The following is a 27,517-nucleotide window of genomic DNA, read 5'->3' as shown; positions in this document are numbered from 1 at the left end:
TGTCAGCTGACGCCAAGGAGAAAAGGCCGATCATTTAGCAAGTAAGCAAGAAGAAAGGGTCGTTTATAAAGGGAACAAGGCTGCGGACTAACCCCGGCCACGTTGCGGGTCAAGTGGGTGAAAAAAGGATTGTAAGAGATACAAGCTGGCAGAAATGATGAGAAAAGACTCCGTCCAGAAGATGTGACCATTCCATGGGGAATGAATATATATGCTGTAACAGGATGTAAAACAATGCATGCACACCCTTCTCTTATAATACAATTTTATACTGACATGAGCAATATATTTACCAGCCACATCATTTAGTACACCTGCATAATCAAATGAAGAACTGTCAAAGTTAATTGAGGTTGGTTGTGTTGGTGCAGAATTGCATTGCATCAAACTGCAAGCATTATTTTTAAATTTAACATTTTAATACGATTGACATACAATAGCATTATTGCATTTTTAAAGTAATTTGTAGCTCTTGTTCTTGATATGTGCAGGTGCGACCGCTGAGTGTACAGAGTCCTTGGAAGACAGACATGTGCAGACAAAAAGGATTTAAACCAGCAGCAACACAACTTATATGTTTTTGCTGTAGTTTATGACTTTGATCAAATCGAAGGGTCATTGATTTGAACGTTTGAAAGGATTGATATTTGTTTGCAAATGATATTTCAAGCTTATTCCTTTGATGTCCTTAGTTCTCAATTTCTGATCATGCTGCTGGATACCATTTTTTTAATCTGACACACACACACAAACACCTTTCTACAGATCTGTCCCCACAGGAAACAACTGGACTCTCTAGTTGTTTCCTGGAATTCAGCATAAGACTGTTCGGTCTTTGAAAAGACACTCAGTGATAAGTTTCTCTCCTAGGTGAACCTTTCCATGAGGGACGGAAGCCCCACGCTAATGAGCCCATAACACTCACACTGCATCATGTGTAGCAATAACAACAATATACTCTAAAGTAGTAGAGAAGTTGGAGTTGGTAGCGATGCAACCTCCCTTGACTGTCCTCCCTTAACAAGCAAACAAGTCTATTAGCCTGCTAGTCGGTTTTTACTTCTCTGAATCAAGCAAGAAAACAATGTAGAATACTAACAGAGGGCTAACTTCAAGGTTCTCTGTGGACGTTTTATAGGAACACAGCCTTACACCAATCACGCCGACAAAACTTTGGGACTTACGGTCATTGCAGAATGAGCCTCCGTAGGACGTCATGGTGCAGTCACAGGTGAAGCCCTCCCATTGTTGGAGACACACCCCTTGATGGTAGCAGGAGTCCTCCGTACAGGTGGTACTGGGTCCTAAGATACACAAATTTGCACAAAATGACTAATAATTCATCCCAGCCTGCTGGAAGCTCATTTATAATGGTTGCTGCTCACAAAAATGCACGAAAAGTGGTTATATGTGCTTAAGCAAACCTCAAACAATGGTATTCATAGAAATAGTTTATGTGGAACAGAGTGTGCATATTCCTATGTACGAGAGGGACCAGCGGTAGGAAATGCATGGATGGATGGCCATGCATGCATATAGCTCACAGCAAGTTTATCACCCCCAAATAAAGCTCATACTCATATGAAGGAACAGCAATAAATTGCACCACACATATTTTACAATGTATAAGCAAATTATTGCGGCTATATTATACAGTATATTTGTTTGTTTAAGCCTAAATATACAGTAAATGTATAATTATTTTATTTGCATGCAGTGATAATGTGGGTAAGATTATTTTATTGCTGATTTGGCTACATTTTAATTGAATGACACGGAGGGGGGGGGTTACCCACATATGCGGTCCTCTCCAAGGTTTCTCATAGTCATTCACATCGACGTCCCACTGGGGTGAGTTTTTCCTTGCCCTTATGTGGGCTTTGTACCGAGGATGTCGTTGTGGCTTGTGCAGCCCTTTGAGACACTTGTGATTTAGGGCTATATAAATAAACATTGATTGATTGATTGATTTAAAAAAAATATGTCTTGCAGCAAAATATTTGGTTTGGACCCTACGTCCTAAGCTGCCTACTAGTTCTCAGCCAAAGTACGGTCCGTGTGGATGAGCGAGAATCCATCCAGGGAGCCGAAGTGTCCAATACATGCTCATTTGATTCTGATTCTGATTTAGCCAGGGCACCGTAAAGCTCTCCAATCAACGCTGGCTCCGTCTCTTCCTCCGCATCTCCTCTGGTCTCTCCACCCAGTATGGCAGATAGCCAGCATAGCCATGGCCAAACAAATCATGTTGTGAATCTTCATATATTTGATCAATTAAGGTAAACTTTAGGATATTATAACAGTTGCACTGTGTATAAGCAGACATTTATCATTTATTGTATCGTTTATTGTATTTATTTTATTATTATTTGTATTTTTTTAATTTATTATTGCGACTAATTAAATATCTTGTATGGTACTCATATGAGGTAAACAACTAAAGAAAAGTGTAGTGCCAATCATATTTAAACCTACTATGCGTGCTATTTACGCACAAGAGTTGTTAATAATGCTAATAGTGACTTGTGTCATGCAATAGAATCAGCGCTTTGGCATGACTTGACAAAATAAATAGATATAAATACATTTACATTATTTGGACAAATACTTGTCAAACAGAAGGTTAAGACATGAAAATATTCTTAATCTCAACTATTCTCACGGCAGAGCTGACATTATAGATTTAGGGTCTAATCTACTAAAGGTTTCCATGTATTAAAAAACATTACAAACTTGATGGCGCACACAAAGCTGATCTACTAAGGTCAGAAGCAGAGGATTGTGTCTCTTAGGTGAGTGTAATCCGTTTAGCGTGTCTGTCTTCATGTATATGCTGAATATATGCTGACCATCAGAACGCCCACAGTAATGGGAGGCAAAGATGCAAATATAATATTTAGCACACCTAGTGTGATCTATCAAGACTAAAACTATTCTGTGGGCACTATTTTGCATCTTTATTTAGCACGTTTAAAACGCTACGTGCAAATTGGCAAAGTTAAACACAAATGGCTGTGAGAATGCTGAGGATCACCCTGCAAGCTGTTCAGAGAATTCTTCATCCTGCGTGTGTCAACATATTTGGACCGTCAGAAATAAAAAAATAATAATGTATTTATATTTGTATGTTTGGCTTAGAAGATACTTCCGCAGCAGTGTTAACTGTGATCCCTATGTTGAGCATTCATTTACAGTAGTCTCATTTAAAATGTTTCATTTCAGAAGAGCTATTAAAATACAATTAAAATACAATTGATTATGTCACAGCATATGAAAGCTAAATTGTACCCTAAAGACTTATTTATAAGAAACCACTGATGGGAATGACATTTCTAATTAAACTTAAAATATAAATAAACATAAGAATGTATGTATATGCAGTGCTAAGAAATGATTTCAAAAATATGGTTTTGTAACCAATGTGGTGGATTTTATGAACCATATTTAAAATTATATTGTGATTAATTCAAGGTTGTATACGCGACAAATGGCACATTTCCTATGTTCCTATGTTGTTCATTTCCAGGTGCTGAATGCTGACTGGAGGCATTTAATTTTAACACGACACCATAGTTATTTCTCTGTGGACTCACTCGGGTACAATCTTGCACATCATACAAACTTCTGAGCCAACATTAAAAAGCTTTCCAAAAACAAAGTTAGTTTACGGATTGAATATCGGTTCTAAAAATAGATTTGAGGCATGCTTGTTGTGCTATTCATTAAAATCTCAGATAAACACACACACACTTGGAGTGAAACATGCTACAGTATCGGACAACAGACGTCTTCTTTTGCCGTTAAGAAACAACTCAATTGAAGGCACAGCAAAAAATACAGAAAATGAAATCATTTGAAATAAAAGAAACAAATGAGAGCTGCAATGTCTTCATGCGTTTGTGACTTAAATGATTTTCTAATGTGTGCAGTTTGTTTCTGTTGAACCAGGCTAATTAATCAATGCATTATTCTCTCCGGGCAGCTAATTAAGCATTTTGTCATATTTAACAGTGGAAAGTCAGGAAGCTTCTTTCGACTATTGATCTGATGCTTGAAAACTTCCATCAATATTCCATTCATCTTTCAAATGTTCATTAAAAATGTGCACAAACAAACACAATGTCTGCTCTAATAATAGTTAGTCCCTTGATATATTGCGCTTCAAACATCTCGGCTTCACTACATTGAAGATTTCTTTTAAATCTTCTGTTTTTTCTTTGTTTTTTTTTGCATATTCTACATGTTTTCAGCCTAAATGAATTGCTATCTCTGTATTATTTGTACTACAGCGCAGTATTGGTCTTTATTTTCTATTATTACACTATTAATTTTAATTAATTAATTAATTAATTATCTTTACCGCGACAATCTCAAGTTGCTAATTTTTTGGCTAAACAACTTTTCAATGGACCTCATTTTCAACTCAGAAGACAACAGCGAACCATAGCATCGAACATTCCATGCGGCACTTTAGGCTAACTGAGACTGCGATCAGCTATTAGCAGCTGTACAGCAAAGTGGAGATGAACTCTTTTGATTCAAGATGCATTTCATCTTCAACATCTATAACATAGCTTCGGCGCGAGCGAAATGGAATGACAATATATTGCTAACAAGACAGAATGCTAATAAGTAACAACAAAGCCAATGATCGAAGCCGCAACTGTTGCAAAACAACTTACGACCGAAATTTCAGCACATAGAAGCCCAGTTATAAATTAAATGAATTACCCAGGATGTGACAAAGCATTTCCACAAATTGGCCACATTTAAGTGGCCGTGTGATGGCCATCGCAATGACGCCTCCTGGCTACCAGTAAATAACAGTAGATCATACAATATTAGGTTAAACGGGTGTCAAGGTAACTTTATTGGTGTTATTTCATGTTGAGAGGGCTCTAATGTAAAACAAAAAAACAAACCAAAAAAAAAGATTGATGAGCTAATAAACCGTTTTCATGTTCCAATTCTAAAAATATTAAATGTATTAATTAAGGCTGTCAAAGTTAATAATAACGTGTTAACTATCAGGTCCTTTAACGGCGCTATTTTTCTTAAGGTGCGATTAACGCGTCGTGATTCCTTTTTGACCCACGGTTCATTCTGTAGAATGGGTAATGAATTTCAATTACTGTTTAGCCACAAGCTCGAAAATAGTGAGTAGAAATGTACAACAAAAGGGGGCATTATGGAAATCTCATATCCAAAGCCAAGACGAGTCGTTTTCTTGACAAGACAAGACCATTTTATCTGCCGTGTGACGACATCATTGGAGCAAACACCTGCTGGCCAGCTTTGCGGCTTGTAGGGAGGAGGAGCGTCCGTGTTTACGTTACAAATGAGTGCATTGAAAACATAACATGTATAATGTAACACTAACTGCTTAAGTAAGATGCAATAAAAGCTCAGCAGAAAAAAAGACGGTAGACAGGAAGTCTACAGTCACTTTTAAATTGGAGACAAAACATGTCAAGACACTTCTTCTCGGCTTCACAATAACAGCGCTATGCGTAACATCCGGTCTTACTACCAAAACAATGAACAATCGTCTTAGATTACGATCATGCTTTGTCAAAGATGTTTTATAATGTAATCTGTGATATTTCTATTTAAATAAATGTTTTCTATTTCAGATTGAAATAAAGTGTATATTATTTTATAACCTGTTCTGATTGATAGCCCGCAATTACAACATGTTTAGCAGGCTGAATATTACATTTTATTAATAAATAGAGAAGGTTAATACATCGTCAAGAAGAAATATTAATATCATTAACTTGTACAACATGTAATATACAGAATATCAAAAGTATTTATTAAGGTATAAATATCACAGATTACAATACCAAACACATTTGACGATCAAACCACAATCGTAATGGTGTTATTAATGCGTGAAAATGGTATCTCATTGTGGAAGTGTAGCTCCTCCTCTAAATGCAAGTGCTCCTACAGCAGGAATGCAAATTCTGTATTCCGACAAAATACCAAATCTGGCAAGACACCAATGCACTGCAAGTACTTTTTTTCTCTCATTAAAAGCGTGTTATGTACTTTTTGTTTTTAGCTGTTTAAAAAAAGCATGTTTAAAAAACATTTCACTAAAGCTAACTAATTGTTTAGTCATGGTCATAAAGAACTTGAAAATGATCTGTCGGGTACACTTATTGATGATGAAAATTATATTTATCTGCGATTATGGCGATAAATTTTGACTATGAACAAACTCTGAATAATCAAGATTAAGTATTTAAATCATTTGACAGCCCCAGTATTAATATTAATCGTTCTTTGCGGAAATGTGTTTATAATGGCCATGTCCGATACCAATTAACTGCAATAAAAGAGGGACAACTGCATAACCATTTTATAATTAATTAAAAATTCAGATCATACAATCACTAATATTCTATCAAGTATTAATACATTAACTAATTCAGGAATCAATGAGATCACACACTGTAGTTTAGCATTCTGCTACCTCCATGTAAATTGTGAACACCAATATGCTTGTACACTTTCTCAAACTAACACTTATAAGCGGAGTACACTGAGTTCTTTACTTAATTTGTTCCATCATTTTAGTTAATATATTGATACACTAAACATTTTAGTGCTGGTCGTTAATCTTGGTTTAGATCTAGACGCACAATCCTGCAAACGGTCCCGCTCTGCAACAAAATAAGGTCAATACAGGACAAAGTTGTTAGCAAACAGTCGTAAAGTGGGAGATATACAACACAACTAAAATGGAGACAAGGAGCTTCAACTCTTGCCTTCATCAAGACACCGTGCACCCAGAGTTGGACAGGTGAACACACAGAGGCCTGAAACTCAAAAAGAGACAGCAAAAATGTGTTTGATTTCTCGAGTCAGGGCGTGAAGTCCTGCGTCAATCCAGGAGCTGCTTGCCAAAGGACTGTTTGCAGCGAGCTAGTGGAAGCAGAGCCGCTGAGCTCCCTGGCACATTCAATCATTCGCTAATATTAGCATTCAGCAGAACTTGGGTGCTGGTGGGAGTAAGTCTGATGGCTTAATGCTGTTTTAAACTGTGTTTGAAGTCAAATAAATGCAGTGTATAACTGTAGGCAGGTAATAAGTCTGGCTGGCAGAAGTAGCAATGTTCCAGGAGGGGTTTTGGTGGAGGTGGCGTGAGGAGAAAAAAAATGCTGGATCAGTGCCTCATTGAGTCAGCCAGCATGGCCCTCAGGGAAATCAAGTCTGTGCTCTTCAACACTCAGTGCGCCATTGAGATGTGGCGGAGGGGTAAAGGGGAGAATGTGTGGGAGGACGGAAAGAACCGAGGGGGCTTGTTTTGCCAAAATCCAGTGATATATCTGGGATTAACTGGGCCAACTCTGGGTTGGAGACTGCGGCGAAAAAGTAAATGTGAGGTAAACACACAGGAAATGCAAGATTAATGAGGCAAACGGCAAAGAAGGCGGGGGCATGGCTGAGATTAGCTACAGAGAGATTCTTCGCTCATGCAGGTTTAATGGTGCAATAGAGGGGATTTACACATGACGGGGGCTTAGACTGCAAAGGCTGGCTAGCGGCTGTGAGAGCATGGCCGTGGCCACTGGTGTGTATCAGCGAATAACAGCCACACAAGTGTACCGTGGCACCAGGGTACCATATAACTTATTTCGATAAGGCGGGGATGGTGGTGTCTAGTTTATGATTTAGAAGACTCACCGTCGCATCCTCGGTCCACCTGGCCCACCCTGTGGAGGGCATCTGCAATCAGGTCAGGGAGTCTCCCGTTCAGGTCCACAGAAGCCAGACAGCCCTGGTACCCGTCTCGGGACGCAATCAGCTTGGGCAAATTACTGTACATGTTTTTTATCACACCACCGATGTACAGCTCTCCTGCAAAACACATTAATACAATTATAAAGACAGGAACATAATGCAACAATGCATCTTTTAACTTTATTATTTGGAGTACCTGAGAAAGTAAAAAAAAAAACATAAGTCATTTGTAGAATACACCAGCAACAGAACCAATGTTATAAAGAGCAAAATACTTGCATTACTAGTGCTGATGATTCATTGTAAACAACTTTAAAGCAAGTGTAAGATGCATGCCTTAAGTAGCAATATTTTAAAGGCCTTGCTAAGATATGTAAAGCTGCTGGATGCTGACCACTCATGATACTTTGAATACATGACAGCTCGTGTCATAATGTTGAATTAACAAAAACTACATTCTTACAGCCACAGTTGATGTTTTATGACATAGCACTATTTGAAACGCTGGCGGTTATTTGCTTTTGTAGACGACAACTATAAGAGACTATGATCTACTATGATGCAAACACTACGCGCTAAACAGCGAGTGCAAACGATAAAATTCTGTGAACTGTTAGTAGGTGTGTGGTCTACTAAGACTGTATGTACAATTGATAATAAGTGCAAACTTGGTGCAAACTGCCTTATTTAAATGAGGGTGCTACCAGCTGTCCGCATAGAGACACGCATTTCCCTCCTTGTAAATAAAATTAACTGACTGACTTACTCCACCTGCGATGAGGTGGCGACTTGTCCAGGGTGTACCCCGCCTTCCGCCCGATTGTAGCTGAGATAGGCTCCAGCGCCCCCCGCGACCCCAAAGGGAATAAGCGGTAGAAAATGGATGGATGGATGGACTTACTCCACGTCCATGTTATCAAATGCTCCAACAGCCCAACCTGTGCTGTTTCATTATATTATGGAATATGCAGCACACAACTTTTTTTTAATACTGTAAAAGTGTAATCTAGAAAAAAAAAATATTCTTAGCTATTTTTAGCCCCTGAAGGTGGGCTCTGGGAGGCAACGATGTTGTCGTGCGTCAACTGTAATAATCCAGAAATGCATGCAAGAATGCATGAAAATCCCTTTGCAATATTTTTTTTTTGATAGGAGATACATTATCAATATTAAAGAAAAAAATACATATGCGGTTTGGAATAAATATATAAAGCCAAAAACTAAATCGTTTAAATGGGGTCATAATATGTTTTAGTTTTTTTTACATTTAAAACACTTCATTGTGTCTACATAATATGTAATGGGGATTCTTTGGTCAAAATAGATTATGTTTTATAGACCATTTTCAAGCTGCTTTCTGACTGTCTCTTCAGGATGCACCGTTTTGTGGGACGTGTTATGTACATGCCTTCACTTTAACTGTCTTCAGCCATGTTGTAGTTTTTAGCGCTTCCATATGGAGTCTACTGATAGATATAATTTAGAACTATACACTACTTTGTATTAAAAATGGCAACAGCGGAAGATGCTTGTGTATGTACAAGTCAGTCTGCCCCACAACAAGAGGATGGCGAAAAAGAAGGAACTTATTGACTACAATAAACGTGACTATATATGGAGATATCAGCTGACGTCACCATTGGGAAAAATGCCACAAATGAGGCACATTTTAAACGGCTCGTTTGGAGGAAGTATGAAAGAAGACAAGATGGTTTTATCAATATTTCCGCCATGACTCCATGGTTTGATTTAAAATTTCCGAGAGGTAAGAAAAGTTGGTTTCGCATAATAGGTCCCCTTTAAATTATCCCACAGCTATAAAATTATAACATGATATTGCTGAATAGACAATATGTGTAATATTTTCTATTTATGATATTCCAAATATGTTAACAGACACACGTAGGACAGAGAGTTCTTTGTCCATTGTATGTCTTTGCAGCACGACCATCTTCTTTCTCACAGCCATTTATGTGTAACTGTCAGTTTGCACGCACATTTTAAACGTGCCAAAGAAAGACGCAAAACAGCGGCCGCAAAACATTTTCAGACTTGACAAATCAAATTGGGACCGCAAAATGGTTATGTTTGCATTTTCTCCACCCTGTATTGTGGGCTTTCTGATAATAAGAATATATTCAGGGTATACATGAAGACAGAAATATGCTCGCTATTTTCATTTCATTTCATTTATTTATTTATTTCAGGCAATGACAAAAAAAAGTACAAAGTTGACAACACATAATAATATAAATGAATATAGTGCAAAAGGTAATGTATAGTATGTAATGCATGATTGTCCAGTTTTGCCTGAAAGGGAGTGGGAAGAAGATAATTTATTTAATCCCACCCCCAGTTCTCCATTCAGTGATTATCCACATGAGTTTCACTCTTACTTTGTTCAAGGATTATAATACAGATGTTGTATCATAGTGGCATTACCACAGGTAACAATAATTATTACACTGTAAAAAAAAATTATTTTATTTTTTGTCATAAAAATATTCAATCATGTGGGTATCCCTGCAGAATGTATTGATCTATATTGATATATAATGTAGGAACCAGAAATATTAATAACAGAAAGAAACCCTTTTGTGTGAATGAGTGTAAATGGGGGAGGGAGGTTTTTTGGGTTGGTGCACTAATTGTAAGTGTATCTTGTTTTTTATGTTGATTTAATAATCACATTTAAAAAAATAAAATATTATTATCCATCCATTTTCTACCGCTTATTCCCTTCAGGGTCGCGGGGGGTGCTGGAGCCTATCTCAGCTGCAATCGGGCGGAAGGCGGGGTACACCCTGGACAAGTCGCCACCTCATCATAGGGTCAACACAGATAGACAGACTAATTTCTTGTGCGGCCCGGTACCAATCGATCCACGGACCGGTACTGGGCCGTGGCCCTGTGGTTGGGGACCACTGGTATAGAGTACGGAGTGCATTTTCATTGAGGTATAGTTTTGCTTTGTTTATAATTGAGAAGCTTTTGGAGATTTTTGTTTTAATGTGTCTGACATGAGGCCTCCATGATAGTTTACTATCAATTATTACTCCCAAAAATTTACGATTTCAATTTGGGTACCATCAATACTTATTTTCTGTACAGATGTTATGTTGCGATTTCCAAACATCACTATCTTAGTTATATTTATATTCAAAGATAATTTATTTGTGTCCATCCATTTTTTTACTATGTTTAGTTCTGTGTTTACTGTATTTATAGCTCATTATAGTCATCACTACTGTAGAATATATTTGTGTCGTCTGCAAATAGTATACATTTCAGTACTTTGGATGTATTAAACATATAATTTTGCTAAATTAGGAGACGCAAACCTATGCTCATAAGCTTAGTAGATTAGTTTTGCGTGTGCTTTTAAATTGGTACGTGTTTTAATACACTGAAACTTTAGTAGCTCATGCCCTCTGTAGTTATTGGAGTGTATGATTAATGTATTGAGAAAAATATATTTTTCCTTTGTTGTATGTTCCATATACTCTGATTCTATAGTGTATATGTAGTGATTAATGCAAAATCTGAGGAAGGTATTGGTGATTGTTTGGCACTAAATGGAGATAGTCACCACGAGACACAAGAACAAGTCATGGAAAGCGTCTCCCGGGAGATATCAATGTGACAGAATGCTTGTCATGGTAGAGGTGCTGAGAACATGATCCATTGGTGCCCCGATCCAGAGAGAAACATTTTACGCTTGATGTGAGGTGATTGTAGCACATCCCGCTACATCATTGGGTATGACATTTGATGCTTTGAAAAATGTACACTGTGCACCTCTTGGGAGGAAAAAGGAAACTCGGACAGCATTTCCTAAGAATTTTGCTCTACAGTATTCCCAAATAAGTCACATTAACATAAATGTGGTATGTCTGAGAAATGTCTTCAGTTGTGGCCTTCAGGAGCGTGTCCAAAATGCTAACTTAAAGTACACAGCAAACGTTCACTTGCTGCCTGTAAGACTCAATGAGCCGAGAGGTCAATTGTACGTGGATTTTGTGTAATGGAATAAGTCAATGATGTCTACCGACTTCATTCAAGAATTAATGAGGGCCTGACACTTCATGTTTCCCCCACCGGGGGGGCTCCCTAGGCCTCACAATCAATGTAATGAATTCATTAGCTGTCTGACTGAGTGATGCACTGAACTCAGCAGCTGATGGGAGAGCGATTTAGCAAATATGAAATTATCTATATGGAGTTCATCTGCAAAGAGCAAACAGCACACTTTGTTTGAGACTCTGCCTTGTCAACTGCACTGCTGGCGTTGGTTGAAGAAGGATTGGGATGCTCAGGTGAGGTGTTTTTTTTCATTCATTTTGTAAAGGCTTTCTTTGCTGGTAATATGCATTAAGCATATTCTGTTCACTGTGTACGAGACATTCAATTAGACTTAATCTATAATAATGTCATGACCTTATGGTTTCTTCATTTGTGTTGTTTGATGCATACTAATCTCACATTATCTTGAATCAAATGTGACAATTGCATACATTTAAGAAGGAGAGGGACAAGCCGTAGAAAATGGATGGATGAATGAATGCGGAGAAACACACTGGCTGACATAATTTATCCTGGATTTAATTGACTTGTCATTATTAAATAAATTATTAATTTGTCTTTATTTTACTATAAATAACATGTCAAATATTTTTATTCCATCACATCATACAGCTGCTGTATGTCGGCCCAAAATTATATATATTTAATTTTTTTATTTATTTAACGGTGCAGTGGTTTAAGAGAATATATTTTACAAATAAATGACTATATTTGCCACAATTAGCAGTTAACGTTTGTCAAAATTGTTGTACTTCCTGAATGGATGGATTGGCATTCATGGTTGTTAACCCCAGCTGCCTCGTATGCGTGCCTTGAAATGAAAGAATTTAAAAACAGGTGCTATGGTTGCCATATTGCTATTGAACCAGTGAGTGAAACCATGTGCTTTTCCATGGTGCCTGTGGATCGTTCGAACGTGACCCCCCTCTGAGTCGCCACCTTACGGTGACATACAGCAGCTTCAAGCTATCTATCCATTGTTACACATTCTCCATTATCGTTTCTCCCCATTTGAAAATGGTCACATGCTGAACACAGAAAGTGAACATACGATCAATAACCACTGAAACATGATGAAAAGGTAGGATTAAATTAATTCTGCTTCATCCAAATGCTTTTTGGTCATGATTCATAGTGTACATGTAATCAGATGATCGTCCTCAGTCTAACTTGTTTAGAATATTTGAAACAAATAAGACTGTTGGTAAGGAAAGGGTACATTTAACATTTGAACCGCTATAATACCAATTCCTGGTACTTGATAATCAATACTGGTACTTTACGGTAGCAATTTTCAGTACTTAGGTGTATAATGAAGTGGTAATAAATGTTACTTTGTTTGTTGTGTTTTAGTTTTAACATTTAACCCCAAACTGATAACTGCGCAGTCCAGTTCTATCTTGTTTTCTTACACTTCTGAGTCTAATTTACAAGTATGCATTCATTTCAGTTTGCCCTGTATGTTGTCGTAGTCAGAAGGTAGTCTTTGCCATTAGGTTGTTGAGCCTTACAAAGTGCTTATACTGTAGGTATTGTACTTATTGCACACCAGTTGTTTGATTGTAACGTGCATCTTAGTTGCAGTTTTAATTACTACATTTGGAGGTGTTGAAATCCTTACTTAAAATTTCTAATAATCAGTAGAATTAATATGGCATATCAAATGTAAATTTGCATTGGAAAAAAACTGGAGCCTTCATTTTTAGCACTTTCTATCAGGCTTTATTGGTATGGATAATTGCAACAATATATCGGCAGTCCGCTATGAATACGCCAGTTTGCCAGCCAAGTGCTTGACCAAGTGTCATGGATGCAACCAGACGGCAGGTAATGTGCAACAAAAATATCAAAATATGGTACCGTTTGATTGTATGTGCCGACTAATTCGGTCAGTACCTGTAAAAGTACTGAATTCGGTACCCATCCCTACACCATGTCCATTGACTCTAAGAGGTTAGTTTTATTGGCTGTTTTTTTTTATTTTTATGACAAAGCAATAATTTGATTTATTTTGCAGATTGTAAATTATAGTAGTAGTAAGGTATCTGATGTCAACTGTAATCAATCACTTTTGCTTTTGAATGATCTAATCTATGTATGATGTTCTATCATGACTTTCATCGCTGGTTGTTGGTCAAGTCTGAACTTTTTCTTCTCCGGGGAGTTTCCTGTGCGTTACAGTGATGACTAACCACTTTCCCGGGTTGTCCTGGTTTAACTTTCCTGGCCGAGCCGTGATGATGAATGCTTGTGCAGCAGAAGTGCATCGGCGAGCGATTCGACATAGACCAGCAATTATAGCCGCGCAGACATCGCCAGAGACTGAACACCTCCGCATTGCCATGGTTACCGTAACGACCTCTCAGGGGCCGGCGGAGTCTAAAATGATGCGATATGGAGCTTAAATGGGCCCCTGACAGCACAGTGCTGAGAACGCATTTGCACGAGTCAATCAAGAGTTTTCAGATGCATTTTTCTGCAAAACTTGTTATTGGCAACTTCAAGAGGGGAGTCAATTTTGTTGATCTAAATGGTGTCTCTAAGGTTGTATATTTCCATAGAAAATGTGTTGTTTTCCACTGCCATATATTAAAGCCTTCCACTTATTTTCTTTATTAGGACTGAAGTTTCCAAAGAGTGGCCATAGAATATTCTATCGATAAAATTAAATATTAAAATGGATGATTTGGGCTACAATGGAAATACAAACCGGTTGAAATATTAATTGAACAAGATATCACAAACAATATTGACTATTCAAATATGTTAACATCTTATCTGTACATACTATGGAGTGGTTTCAGCGTGTTTAATTCTTATTAAAGGGGATCTATAAACTTTGTCTATTGTGTAGGTTTTCCTAGATTGCAAATGAAACCACGCTGCACCCTCTCCAAAAGTATCACAGTGTATCTGTTGAAAATGTACACTGTTTATATATCTTGAAGTTGACACTGTTTTTTTTTTTTCCAGGGACAGTCGAGAATAAACTTCATTACCATTAGACTCACTCAGTCACAACATTAGGTACACCTGCACACTGCCAAATCATGTAACACCAGTATCCAACATTATAACATGTATAAGTCAGAACAAAAAAATCAATTGTTCAGTAAAATAAAATAAAAGGTTAATATTGTTAAAATTTCCCCCACATTCTTAAAGGGGAACATTATCACCAGACCTATGTAAGCGTCAATATATACCTTGATGTTGCAGAAAAAAGACCATATATTTTTTTAACCGATTTCCAAACTCTAAATGGGTGAATTTTGGCGAATTAAACGCCTTTTTATTATTCGCTCTCGGAGCGATGACGTCACAACGTGACGTCACATCGGGAAGCAATCCGCCATTTTCTCACTTTCGTCGGTGTGTTGTCGGAGGGTGTAACAACACCAACAGGGACGGATTCAAGTTGCACCAGTGGCCCAAAGATGCGAAAGTGGCAAGAAATTGGACGTAATTTGTTCAAAAAACGAGGCTGTGGGGAAAGCCGACGAAATGGTCAGTAGTTTGTGCCGCACACTTTACCAACGAAAGCTATGCTACGACAGAGATGGCAAGAATGTGTGGATATCCTGCGCCACTTAAAGCAGATGCTGACATCAACTCCAAAACTGGACAGATCAGCTTTCAGGAAAAGAGAGCGGCTGAGGGTATGTCTACAGAATATATTAATTGATGAAAACTTTATTCATTACTCGCGGTTTTACGTAAATTATTATACATAAACTGTGTTTACCAATAATTTAGCTTAAAAACATTTATTTTTTTCAATCATTCGAGTACATTCGGGTAGTCTTGTGTAATGCAGTATTTTGTGTCTATTTAGGTATGGTTAACCTGAGTGCTGAAATCGTGGAAAAATATATGTTCTTAGCGCGCCTGAAATGGGCTGTCTGCACTCTCAAAGTGCATGTTGTTGCCAAATGTATTTCATATGCTGTAAACCTAGTTCATAGTTGTTAGTTTCCTTTAATGCCAAACAAACACATACCAATCGTTGGTTAGAAGGCGATCGCCAAATTCGTCCATACTTTCTCCCGTGTCGCTGGCTGTCGTGTCGTTTTCGTCGGTTTCGCTTGCATACGGTTCAAACCGATATGGCTCAATAGCTTCAGTTTCTTCTTCAATTTCATTTTCGCTACCTGCCTCCACACTACAACCATCCGTTTCAATACATGCGTAATCTGTTGAATCGCTTAAGCCGCTGAAATCCGAGTCTGAATCCGAGCTAATGTCGCTATACCTGGCTAATCTATCCGCCATGTTTGTTTGTATTGGCATCACTGTGTGACGTCACAGGAAAATGGACGGGTATATATAACGATGGTTAAAATCAGGCACTTTGAAGCTTTTTTTAGGGATATTGCGTGATGGGTAAAATTTTGAAAAAAACTTCGAAAAATAAAATAAGCCACTGGGAACTGATTTTTAATGGTTTTAACCCTTCTGAAATTGTGATACTGTTCCCCTTTAAATGTTATGTATGAAAAGATTGGGCACCCCTGTGTTTGGGCAATTCAGTGTAAATTCACAACATCATCTCACTATAATTTACGAGGGAAAGCAAAGCTAAGCTTTTTCCAGTTCAGAATAGGTTAGGTTAATCAATTTTCTACTAATTACAATGCATTGCTTTTAGTATTAAATGCAATTAAACTTGTGAAATTGCTACAATGGGAGTCAAGGCAGGCTAGTCAATTAACTTGGACAGTCAAGACCCGACCTTTGTATAGCATTCCTGGCCTGTACTTGGCTCTTAAGTGAATTGATGTTATTGCGGGCTGTTTTCCCGCCTCCGTACACATGCCCAGATAGCATCAGGATTGAAGTTCAATAATGAAAATTAGTTGTGAATGCACAAATGGCTACTTTAATCTCTGTTATACCCTTTGCCAATTCACAAGCAAACACAACATTACTATTAAATGTCCTCATTTGACACACAGCTGTAATGTGCCTTTCACACCGTGTCACATTAGCACAGGAGAAGATGTGTGCGAGTTGGGGATTTCGGCTGGAACTCTGTATGTAAGACCTGGTTCCATCTTTGCAATTCACCACAACAAATCCAAAATAAACACACATTTTCTTTGCAGATCAAGCTGCTGTTAAGACACAAAGCAATGCTATAACGCCCCCACAAAAAAGGGTCCATTCTGCATTAAATACTCTTTTTGCATTCCGCAGGGCTTGCGTAACTAATTTGAATGAAGTTTTTAACATGCGCACTTTACCGCCCAGAATAGAGAGTGGAAATTGTTTCCTTACAGATATCGATCAGTGTTGTTATATTTCATGAGCAGGAAGCACATCAGCCTTGCTCGCCTCTGGACAGTGGGGGATTCTTGCAGCTATTGCTTAGAAACGATGCATCTCTGACAGCAGTGATTGAATGCATCTGAAAGCCTGAGGCCATAAAAAGGGGACATCGGCTTCATATTTCGTATGCTATGTGTTCACCGGTTATATGAATTAAAACCTAAAATACAATTATTAATATTCACCCAGCAACTCTACCCAAGGCTACACCCCTGCAGCTTTATTCACCCCTGTGCTTTAAAATAATGCTCACTGGAAATGAATTGTCACTTTAGGTACCTGTCAGTGAAGGCAAATACAATTGTGTAGAGTAGCATGCAGAGATTTTTGTAATGGTGCAAAAAGGAAGAAAAAAGGGTACATACTAGGCATTCTCGCCACTAAAAAGCTCACTTTAGACATGTTTATAAATGATTCCTTGAGATATAGTTTTGGGTCAATACAGATCAACAAAGGGCCCAACATTAAATTAATTGTATTGGTACATTTTGGTCTAAATAGTCTTCTGGAGTTCAATGTGTTTTCTTCACCCAAAAATAGAAGAATATCTATCCATCCATTTTCTACCGTTTGTCCCTCTCGGGGTCAGAGCTATCATAAACCTCTGAGACGTATTTGTATCCGGTGTTCAAACGATCTCCAACCACAGGAGTGCAGTTTCAAAACAGTCTGTCCACACACAAACACATTCACCTGCTGTCATGCACAGTAAAATGAGTTTGCGGACTCTGTTTGCGCTCGTTAGTTGTCTTCCTCTTTCTCAGCATGTGCGACGTTCATTCTTTTGACACTTAGTGGAGGGCATTAAATAGGCAACTCCTCTCTTTTCTGATTGGTCACTTTAAACCCTTACTACTTCCTGGTTAATGCCAATATGAGGGCACTGTTACTGTGAAACTGTGTTTGCACAAGCAGAGGTCGCACACATGCAGAGTGTGGAAAAGACGCCAAAACGCATAGAAAAGTATTAATTTTTAAAGTATCCTTCTTTCTGTGGATGCAGCCTCGATCTACCTGAAATTATCCTAAATATGCAGTATGTAGCCTTCACAAAATTTGGGAAATCTGCTATGCATTATCTTTTTTATTGGAATGTGTCATCATCATCTTTATCCTTCATGACTATTTTGGAATTATTTCCTCTGCAATGCTCTTTTTTTTTTAATTCAACTTCCTGTTTGGGCATGTCTAGAGGTGTCTTTACAGCTGTTTTAAGCGCTGGTCTCTTCACCTGCTCCTGATTAGCACCGAGGAGGCTCACCAGTTGATAAGTAATCAGGAGCTTTATGTCCAGCGTCGTCAGATAAATGGCGCCGATTTACTGTATGTGTGTGCAGTGTTGAGTTAGCGTGTCTGGAGTCTGCATGTGATTTGCTTAGTTTGTGATTTGTAATTTACCTGTGGTTGATTTCCTCGTCAACTACTGCGCTAACTGATTTTTCCTAATATAATTACTTTCTACCTGCACGTCTGCCGCCTCTGCATTGTGTAGTCATGCCATGATCCGCTATGCACCAACGCAATTGGGATTTGTTATATATTGTATACATTATATAATAACATAATATAATATATCAGTATATATTATATACTGTATATGTAATATGTAAATATTACATACGTTATATTTCATATTGTACTATGGTACATTTTCAGTCTACTTTATACCATTTGTTTTCGCCCTCTTTCTGTGCCCTTGTGTGCATTATCCTTTCCATCCTTTGTATCTGAGCTACTGTGTGAAACAATTTACCTTGTGGATCATTAAAGTTTGTTTAAGTCTAAAATGAAAGCCTATCATAATATACATTAAAGCTACAAATGCCCAACAAATACTAGAACTTCCAAGCTACACAAGTAATTAATTTATTAATGTATTATAGATTACAGAGCAGCTTGGTGGAACAGGGGTTAGTGCATGAGCCTCACAATACGAAGGTCCTGAGTTCAATCCCAGGCTCAGGCTCTTTCTGTTTGGAGTTTGCATGTTCTCCCCGTGACTGCGTGGGTTCCCTCCTGGTACTCCGGCTTCCTCCCATCTCCAAAGACATGCACCTGGGGATAGGTTGATTGGCAACACTAAATTGGCCCTCGTGTGTGAATGTGAGTGTGAATGTTGTCTGTCTATCTGTGTTGGCCCTGCGATGAGGTTGGCTCCAGCACCCCCCGCTACCCCGGAAGGGACAAGCGGTAGAAAATAGATGGATGGGATGGATGGATAATAGGTTACTTCAGAGACAGCTTGCTATATTAGCTTGTTAGCCTTGAACCCGCTTATGAGGCTACTGTAACGCCAGTGTGTTAAAGTAGGCACCAGTGCGCCCCCAGTTGAACATCAGTTAAACAAGTTGAAGGTCCTTTTTATTAGGTAGCAACAAAGGGAGCACCGGCGTGGCCGCAGCAGCCGACCACATGGGAATATACAAACGGCGAAAGCATAAACAAGGTAAAGCAAGCCAAATGCAAAAGTATAAACCAACAAACATCAATGAACTAACATCGTCCATGAGGCGATACTGGCATATACACCCTACTGATTAAGTGATCAAAGGCAGGTGAGTCCCTGTGATCACTAAACAGGAGCAGGTGAGAAGAATCAGCGCTCAAGCCAAAGTAAAGTGGCTGAGAATAAGGCAAACAAGAAGTGAAATGAAAAGTAAGTGTATTGGACAGGAACAAATACCAAACCACAGGAAAACAACACAAGTCCAAGAAATCATGTCACAAGGCTAATTTTCATTCGTAGTTGTTGATGCTGATGTTAAATAGCAGACAGCATCTAGAAATGATCTTGCGCTACGGACATGACACTACTACAAAGGATGTATCGGGTCGGATGCAAAAAAAGATGGTGGAAGAGTTTCTACGAAGGAATTTTCGGACAGTCATGGAAACAAACTTTTGAATGCCTCAAAGTTCATCCAAAAGGCTCTGTGGATTGATAGAAGGTGTTTTGAATCCACTTGTCCAGGGTGTACCCCGCCTTCCGCCCGATTGTAGCTGAGATAGGCTCCAGCACCCCCAGCGACCCCGAAGGGAATAAGCGGTAGAAAACGGATGGATGGATGGTGTTTTGAATCCAAAGGAAAAGACCGTTCGTGCCCCGGCTGATATCCAGTGAAAGGTTGCCATTGTTCTGGACTATCTTGCAGAAAGTTAATCAGTTTGGAGTGGACACATGCAGCGTGAAGAGGTTTGTGTATTATATATTATTTGTCTTCAATAAACCTGCTTCATTCTCTTTCATCTAATTCGTATTTTGTTTGGGAGTAGGAATTAAGCCGAACACTTGTAGTTTGAACAGTGTCTTAAACTGAATCATATTGATACTTTGTTTCATTTATTTGGTTAATTTAATTCCACATACTGATATACTAAAGGTTTTAAGTGTTGTGAGAGCATACCAATGTTTTGAATTAGATTTTCCTCTAAGGTTATATTTCTTGTCTTTTGTTGAGAATAATTGTTGTACATTCTTGGGTAGCAGGTTATAGTTTGCTTTGTACATAATTTTAGCTGTTTGCAAATGCACCAAATCGTTGTATTTCAATAATTGTGATTTAATAAATAAAGGGTTTGTATGTTCTCTATATCCAACATTATGTATTATTCTACTTGATCTTTTTTGTAACACATTTAGTGAATGAAGCGCACATTTGTAGTTGTTTCTCCATATTTCTACACAATAACTTAGATATGGTAACACTAGTGAGCAGTAGAGAATATGAAGTGATTTTTGGTCTAGAACATGTTTTGCTTTATTCATTATTGACGTGTTTCTTGCTACTTTATGATGTATATTTTTTACAGGAGATTTCAAATTTATTTTATCATCTATTGTTACACCCAAAAATGTTTTACCCTTTCAATATTTACTCTGTCTATCTGTATTTGTGTTTGACTTTCTCTTCTACTGTTACCAAATAGCATTATTTTAGTCTTACTGAGATTCAAAGATAGTCTGTTTTTGTCAAACCATCATTTTAATTTGTTCATTTCTTCTGTTATTATTTGTATTAGCTTCTGTGTGTTCTCACCTGAACAAAATGCCGTTGTATCATCTGCAAATAATACTAACTTTAAGTCCTTTGTAACTTTACAAATGTCATTTATATAGAGATTGAACAATTTTGGTCCCAGTATTGATCCCTGAGGTACGCCACACGATATTTTTAGCTCTGTGGAAGTGTGTTCGCCTATCTTCACGTATTGCTTCCTGTTAGTTAAGTAGCTTCTTTTCCAGTTCAAGACCAACCCTTTGATGTCATACCGTTCTAATTTGTTTATTAAGATGTTACGATTAATTGTGTCAAACGCTTTTGTTGAATCCATAAACACTGCAGCAGCACATTTTTTACTATCTAGAGGGCACTTCAAAATGCATTTTGGCTCCCAAGAGGGAACTTCAGCATTTGTTTTTGCAACCAGGAAGGCAAGCGCGTGTTTTTCAACAATTGGGCCTGCTAAACCACCCCACTCTGTGCAAAATACTGGTTTGCAACGTTCCCTCTAAGGTGCGCACCTGTGCAATTGCGCACTGCTCAAGCGCCCTCTGTGCATGGCAAATCTATGCCATGCACAAAATCAAATAAAAAAATAAGCGCATAACAATTTTCGACACACGGACACAACAGATAAAACAGTTTTCGTCATCATTGTTCAAATATTGTAACGTCTGTCGAGACGCTTTGAGGACATGAATTCCATCGATCACTTTACTGAGCAAAACTCTTTATTGTCGGCTATAAACACATCACCAAAACATTAGTAAAAAAAATTATATCTAGCAAAACTGGTCATTTTCTGCAGTACAAACCAGACCAAAAGCAACTTTGTTATATCAACAGCACCCGCTCGCTCTTTCTCACTTGCGCCAACACATGTGGCACTTAGCCAGTGATGCGTTTACAGCCACACAAAAAGTCGGACAACTCCAACACCACACATAAAGTGTCATTCCAGGTCGTTACACTATGATTTACCAATCAAATGTGTGCTTATTCTAGTGTAATTTATTAGGAATCTTAATTTATAAATATTAATCATGAAATGCTGTTAGTATATTAAATAAATACTAATAAATATATATTTTTTACAAACAGGAAGTTGCAGGAATGTACACATGATCCCCTGCTTACATCTCATTGTGCAACATGTGAATGTTTTAATGGGAACTAAATGCAATGTCTGAAAGGGGTACAAATTATTTCCAAAGCAGGACCTCCACCCAGAGAAACAATACAAGTACACAGTTCATGAAAAACAATATTGTTTGTTATTGTCATTGTTGCTACTTCCGGTTCCGGTTCACCGTGCGTGACTGCTCGCTGACTGCTCGCTGTTTCGAAAAAGCTAAGTATCGTTCTATTTGTGTGCTTTTAAATTGTTTTGCAGCTTTCTTTATTACTTTCTCAACATATTTAGTAGTACTATTTAACTTGCAAATCACCCGATCTCTGTCTCTCCACCCCTCCCGCAGCTAGCTAGCAGCTAGCTGCTAAGCTAACGAAGCTAGCGCGGAGAAAGGCGTCGCCGGGCGCCGGTCAGAAGGAGTCTACTCCTGCACACCGTGACCAGGACTTCTCGGAAGACAGCAGGAACTTCACTCGGTGACAGAAAACACCGTGAGTATGGCTTCCTGCGCGTCTTGCACCTTACTCACGGAGAGGCTGGCCCTGCTAGAGGGCCGTGTCCGCCAGTTAGAGCAGAGTAATCTCGTAACTTTAGATGTTGCGGACACATCTGCTAGCGTTAGCTGTAGCGAGCTAACTAGCCCAGCCTGTAGTAGTCCTAAGCGGCCTACAAGCTACGGTGTACCGGTTGAGACGCATAATAGATTTAGCTCTTTAGCTAGTCCTACACCCCAGTCTACCGGGCACCACACCTTAGTCATAGGGGACTCCATCACCCGAAACATAAAGCTTAGCAAACCAGCCACAATTAAGTGCATCCCGGGGGCCCGAGCACCTGACATTGAGGCTAATCTTAGGGAGCTAACTCGCAACAGGCCTAGTAAACACGTACGACAGGCTAATCGCACCACTAGTTATGCGAATATAGTTGTACACGTTGGCTCCAATGACACTAGAATGAGACAGTCAGAGATTACAAAGAGAAACATAGCCAGGACTTGTGATCTCGCTAGAAAGATGTCCAGGCATCGAGTAATTGTCTCTGGCCCCCTGCCTGCGAGAGGCAATGATGAGAGATATAGCAGATTAGTCTCGCTTAACAAGTGGCTGGCTAGCTTCTGTAGACAACAGGGACTAACGTTTATTGATAAATGGCCCTCTTTCTGGGGCAAACCAGGCTTGCTGATGAGGGACGGCCTTCACCCTAACCAGGAAGGCGCCATCATCCTGTCTAAGAATATAGACTACTGTTTAAGTCACATTTGACTAACTACACTAGAGCAAGCCCGGTCACAGGCAATTACAGAGCCTGCTAGTCCGGGTGAGGAGTCAGTTAAGCTAGAACTAGCCAGCGCCAGGCTGGATAATTCCTATACGCATAGCAATTTTCTTAGAATAACACACAACTCACATAATGTGTTTTCTGTTGTGAATGTGTCCGGGGTAGATATGCATTCTACTGAGGTGGCAAATCATGATGCGTTCAGTCGATCGCAGCATCAAGCAAACAATCTGAAAATTCCCGTCGTATCAATTCCTAGATATGGTCGAAACTATTTAAAGTGCACTACGTATAATAAACGCAACATTATTAATATTTCTACTACGGATAATTTAAACAAAAACTCGTCAAAACAGCCCAATACTTATAATATGGGCTTTTTAAACATAAGATCATTGTCTCCCAAAACGTTATTAGTTAATGAGGTCATTAGAGACAACAATCTTAACGTCATTGGTCTTAGCGAAACCTGGCTCAAACCGGACAAATTTTTTGCGCTAAATGAGGCATCTCCTCCTAACTATACGAATGCGCATATTGCCCGTCCCCTTAAAAGGGGTGGGGGGGGTCGCACTAATATACAATGAAAACTTTAACCTTACCCCTAACCTAAATAATAAATACAAATCGTTTGAGGTGCTTACTATGAGGTCTGTCGCACCGCTGCCTCTCGATATGGCTGTTATCTACCGCCCCCCAGGGCCCTACTCGGACTTCATTAATGAATTCTCAGAGTTCGTTGCTGATCTAGTGACGTACGCAGACAATATAATCATAATGGGGGACTTTAATATCCATATGAATACCCCATCGGACCCTCAGTGCGTGGCGCTCCAGACTATAATTGATAGCTGTGGTCTTACACAAATAATAAATGAACCTACGCATCGCAACGGCAATACGATAGATCTAGTGCTGGTCAGGGGTGTCACCACCTCCAAAGTTATGGTACTCCCGTATACTAAAGTAATGTCCGATCATTACCTTATAAAATTCGAAGTTCTGACTCATTGTCAACAAACTAATAATAATAATAACTGCTATAGCAGCCGCAACATTAATGCCGCCACAACGATGACTCTTGCTGACCTACTGCCTTCGGTAATGGCATTATTCCCAAATTATGTCGGCTCTATTGATAACCTCACTAACAACTTTGACAATGCCCTGCGCAAAACCATTGATAGTATAGCACCGCTAAAACAAAAAAGGGCCCCTAAAAGGCGCACCCCATGGTTTACAGAGGAAACCAGAGCTCATAAATTATCATGTAGAAAGTTGGAACGCAAATGGCGCGCGACCAAGCTTGAAGTTTTCCATCAAGCATGGAGTGATAGTTTAATATCGTATAAACGCATGCTTACCTTAGCTAAAGATTACTCAAATCTCATCCGCCTCAACAAAAACGACCCTAAATTTTTGTTTAGTACAGTAGCATCGCTAACCCAACAAGGGACTCCTCCCAATAGCTCCACCCACTCGGCAGATGACTTTATGAATTTCTTTAATAAGAAAATTGAACTCATTAGAAAGGAGATTAAAGACAACGCATCCCAGCTACAACTGGGTTCTATGAACACAGATACAACTGTATCTACGACAGATACTGCAATACAAAATAGTCTCTCTCTTTTTGATGAAATAACATTAGAGGAACTATTACAGCGTGTAAGTGGGATAAAACAAACAACATGTTTACTTGACCCACTTCCTGGGAAACTTATCAAGGAGCTTTTTGTATTATTAGGTCCATCAGTGCTAAATATTATAAACTTATCACTTTCCTCTGGCACTGTTCCCCTAGCATTCAAGAAAGCGGTTATTCATCCTCTGCTCAAAAGACCTAACCTTGATCCTGACCTCATGGTAAACTACCGACCGGTGTCCCACCTTCCCTTTATTTCGAAAATCCTCGAAAAAATTGTCGCACAGCAGCTAAATGAACACTTAGTGTCTAACAATCTCTGTGAACCTTTTCAATCCGGTTTCAGGGCAAATCACTCTACGGAGACAGCCCTCGCAAAAATGACTAATGATCTACTGCTAACGATGGATTCTGATGCGTCATCTATGTTGCTGCTTCTTGATCTTAGCGCTGCTTTCGATACCGTCGATCATAATATTTTATTAGAGCGTATCAAAACACGTATTGGTATGTCAGACTTAGCTTTGTCGTGGTTTAACTCTTATCTTACTGACAGGATGCAATGCGTCTCCCATAATAATGTGACCTCGGACTATGTTAAGGTAACGTGCGGAGTTCCTCAGGGTTCGGTTCTTTAGTATTTACATGCTGCCGCTAGGCGACATCATACGCAAATACGGTGTTAGCTTTCATTGTTATGCTGATGACAGCCAACTCTACATGCCCCTAAAGCTGACCAACACGCCGGATTGTAGTCAGCTGGAGGCGTGTCTTAATGAAATTAAACAATGGATGTCCGCTAACTTCTTGCAACTCAACGCCAAGAAAACGGAAATGCTGATTATCGGTCCTGCTAAACACCGACATTTATTTAATAATACCACCTTAACATTTGACAACCAAACAATTACACAAGGCGAATCAGTAAAGAATCTGGGTATTATTTTCGACCCAACTCTCTCCTTTGAGTCACACATTAAGAGTGTTACTAAAACGGCCTTCTTTCATCTCCGTAATATCGCTAAAATTCGTTCTATTTTATCCACTAGCGACGCTGAGATCATTATTCATGCGTTCGTTACGTCTCGTCTCGACTACTGTTACGTATTATTTTCGGGTCTCCCTATGTCTAGCATCAAAAGATTACAATTGGTACAAAATGCGGCTGCTAGACTTTTGACAAGAACAAGAAAGTTTGATCATATTACGCCTATACTGGCTCACCTGCACTGGCTTCCTGTGCACTTAAGATGTGACTTTAAGGTTTTACTACTTACGTATAAAATACTGCACGGTCTAGCTCCGTCCTATCTTGTCGATTGCATTGTACCATATGTCCCGGCAAGAAATCTGCGTTCAAAGAACTCCGGCTTATTAGTGATTCCCAGAGCCCAAAAAAAGTCTGCGGGCTATAGAGCGTTTTCTATTCGGGCTCCAGTACTATGGAATGCCCTCCCGGTAACAATTAGAGATGCTACCTCAGTAGAAGCATTTAAGTCCCATCTTAAAACTCATTTGTATACTCTAGCCTTTAAATAGCCCCCCTGTTAGACCAGTTGATCTGCCGTTTCTTTTCTTTTCTCCTCTGCTCCCCTTTTCCTTGAGGGGGGGGGGGCACAGGTCCGGTGGCCATGGATGAAGTGCTGGCTGTCCAGAGTCGGGACCCGGGGTGGACCGCTCGCCTGTGCATCGGCAGGGAACATCTCTGCGCTGCTGACCCGTCTCCGCTCGGGATGGTGTCCTGCTGGCCCCACTATGGACTGGACTCTTACTATTATGTTGGATCCACTATGGACTGGACTCTCACAATATTATGTCAGACCCACTCGACATCCATTGCTTTCGGTCTCCCCTAGAGGGGGGGGGTTACCCACATATGCGGTCCTCTCCAAGGTTTCTCATAGTCATTCACATCGACGTCCCACTGGGGTGAGTTTTTCCTTGCCCGTATGTGGGCTTTGTACCGAGGATGTCGTTGTGGCTTGTGCAGCCCTTTGAGACACTTGTGATTTAGGGCTATATAAATAAAGATTGATTGATTGATTGATTGATTGTAAGTGGGCCTAAACACTTATATTAGAAAATAACCTCATGGAAATGACTGCTGTCATTTGATTATAATAATAAGAGAATGTTGTCTGTCTATCTGTGTTGGCCCTGCGATGAGGTGGGGACTTGTCCAGGGTGTACCCCGCCTTTCGCCCCAATGCAGCTGAGATAGGCTCCAGCACCCCCCGCGACCCCGAAAGGGACAAGCGGTAGAAAATGGATGGATGGATGGAGATTGAACTTGTT

The 27,517-nt window shown here is 39.3% G+C and overlaps 1 protein-coding gene across 7 annotated transcripts in view; it reads right to left on the bottom strand.

The window, feature by feature from the left end:
• LOC133606397 (neurexin-2-like) overlaps positions 1–27,517 on the bottom strand; it is an 873,942-nt gene that overhangs the window by 354,025 nt on the left and 492,400 nt on the right. For all 7 annotated transcript variants that reach the window (XM_061960335.2, XM_061960334.2, XM_061960329.2 and 4 more), the window contains 2 exons: positions 7,696–7,869; positions 1,185–1,304 (listed from right to left, as the gene is read on the bottom strand). In XM_061960335.2, the coding sequence (XP_061816319.1) occupies positions 1,185–1,304; positions 7,696–7,869 (294 nt within the window). The remainder of the gene's footprint in view (positions 1–1,184; positions 1,305–7,695; positions 7,870–27,517) is intronic.

The sequence above is a fragment of the Nerophis lumbriciformis genome, linkage group LG05 (genome assembly GCF_033978685.3).
Source record: "Nerophis lumbriciformis linkage group LG05, RoL_Nlum_v2.1, whole genome shotgun sequence".
In the NCBI taxonomy this organism is placed as follows: domain Eukaryota; kingdom Metazoa; phylum Chordata; class Actinopteri; order Syngnathiformes; family Syngnathidae; genus Nerophis; species Nerophis lumbriciformis.
This window is presented reverse-complemented; position numbering and strand designations above follow the sequence as displayed.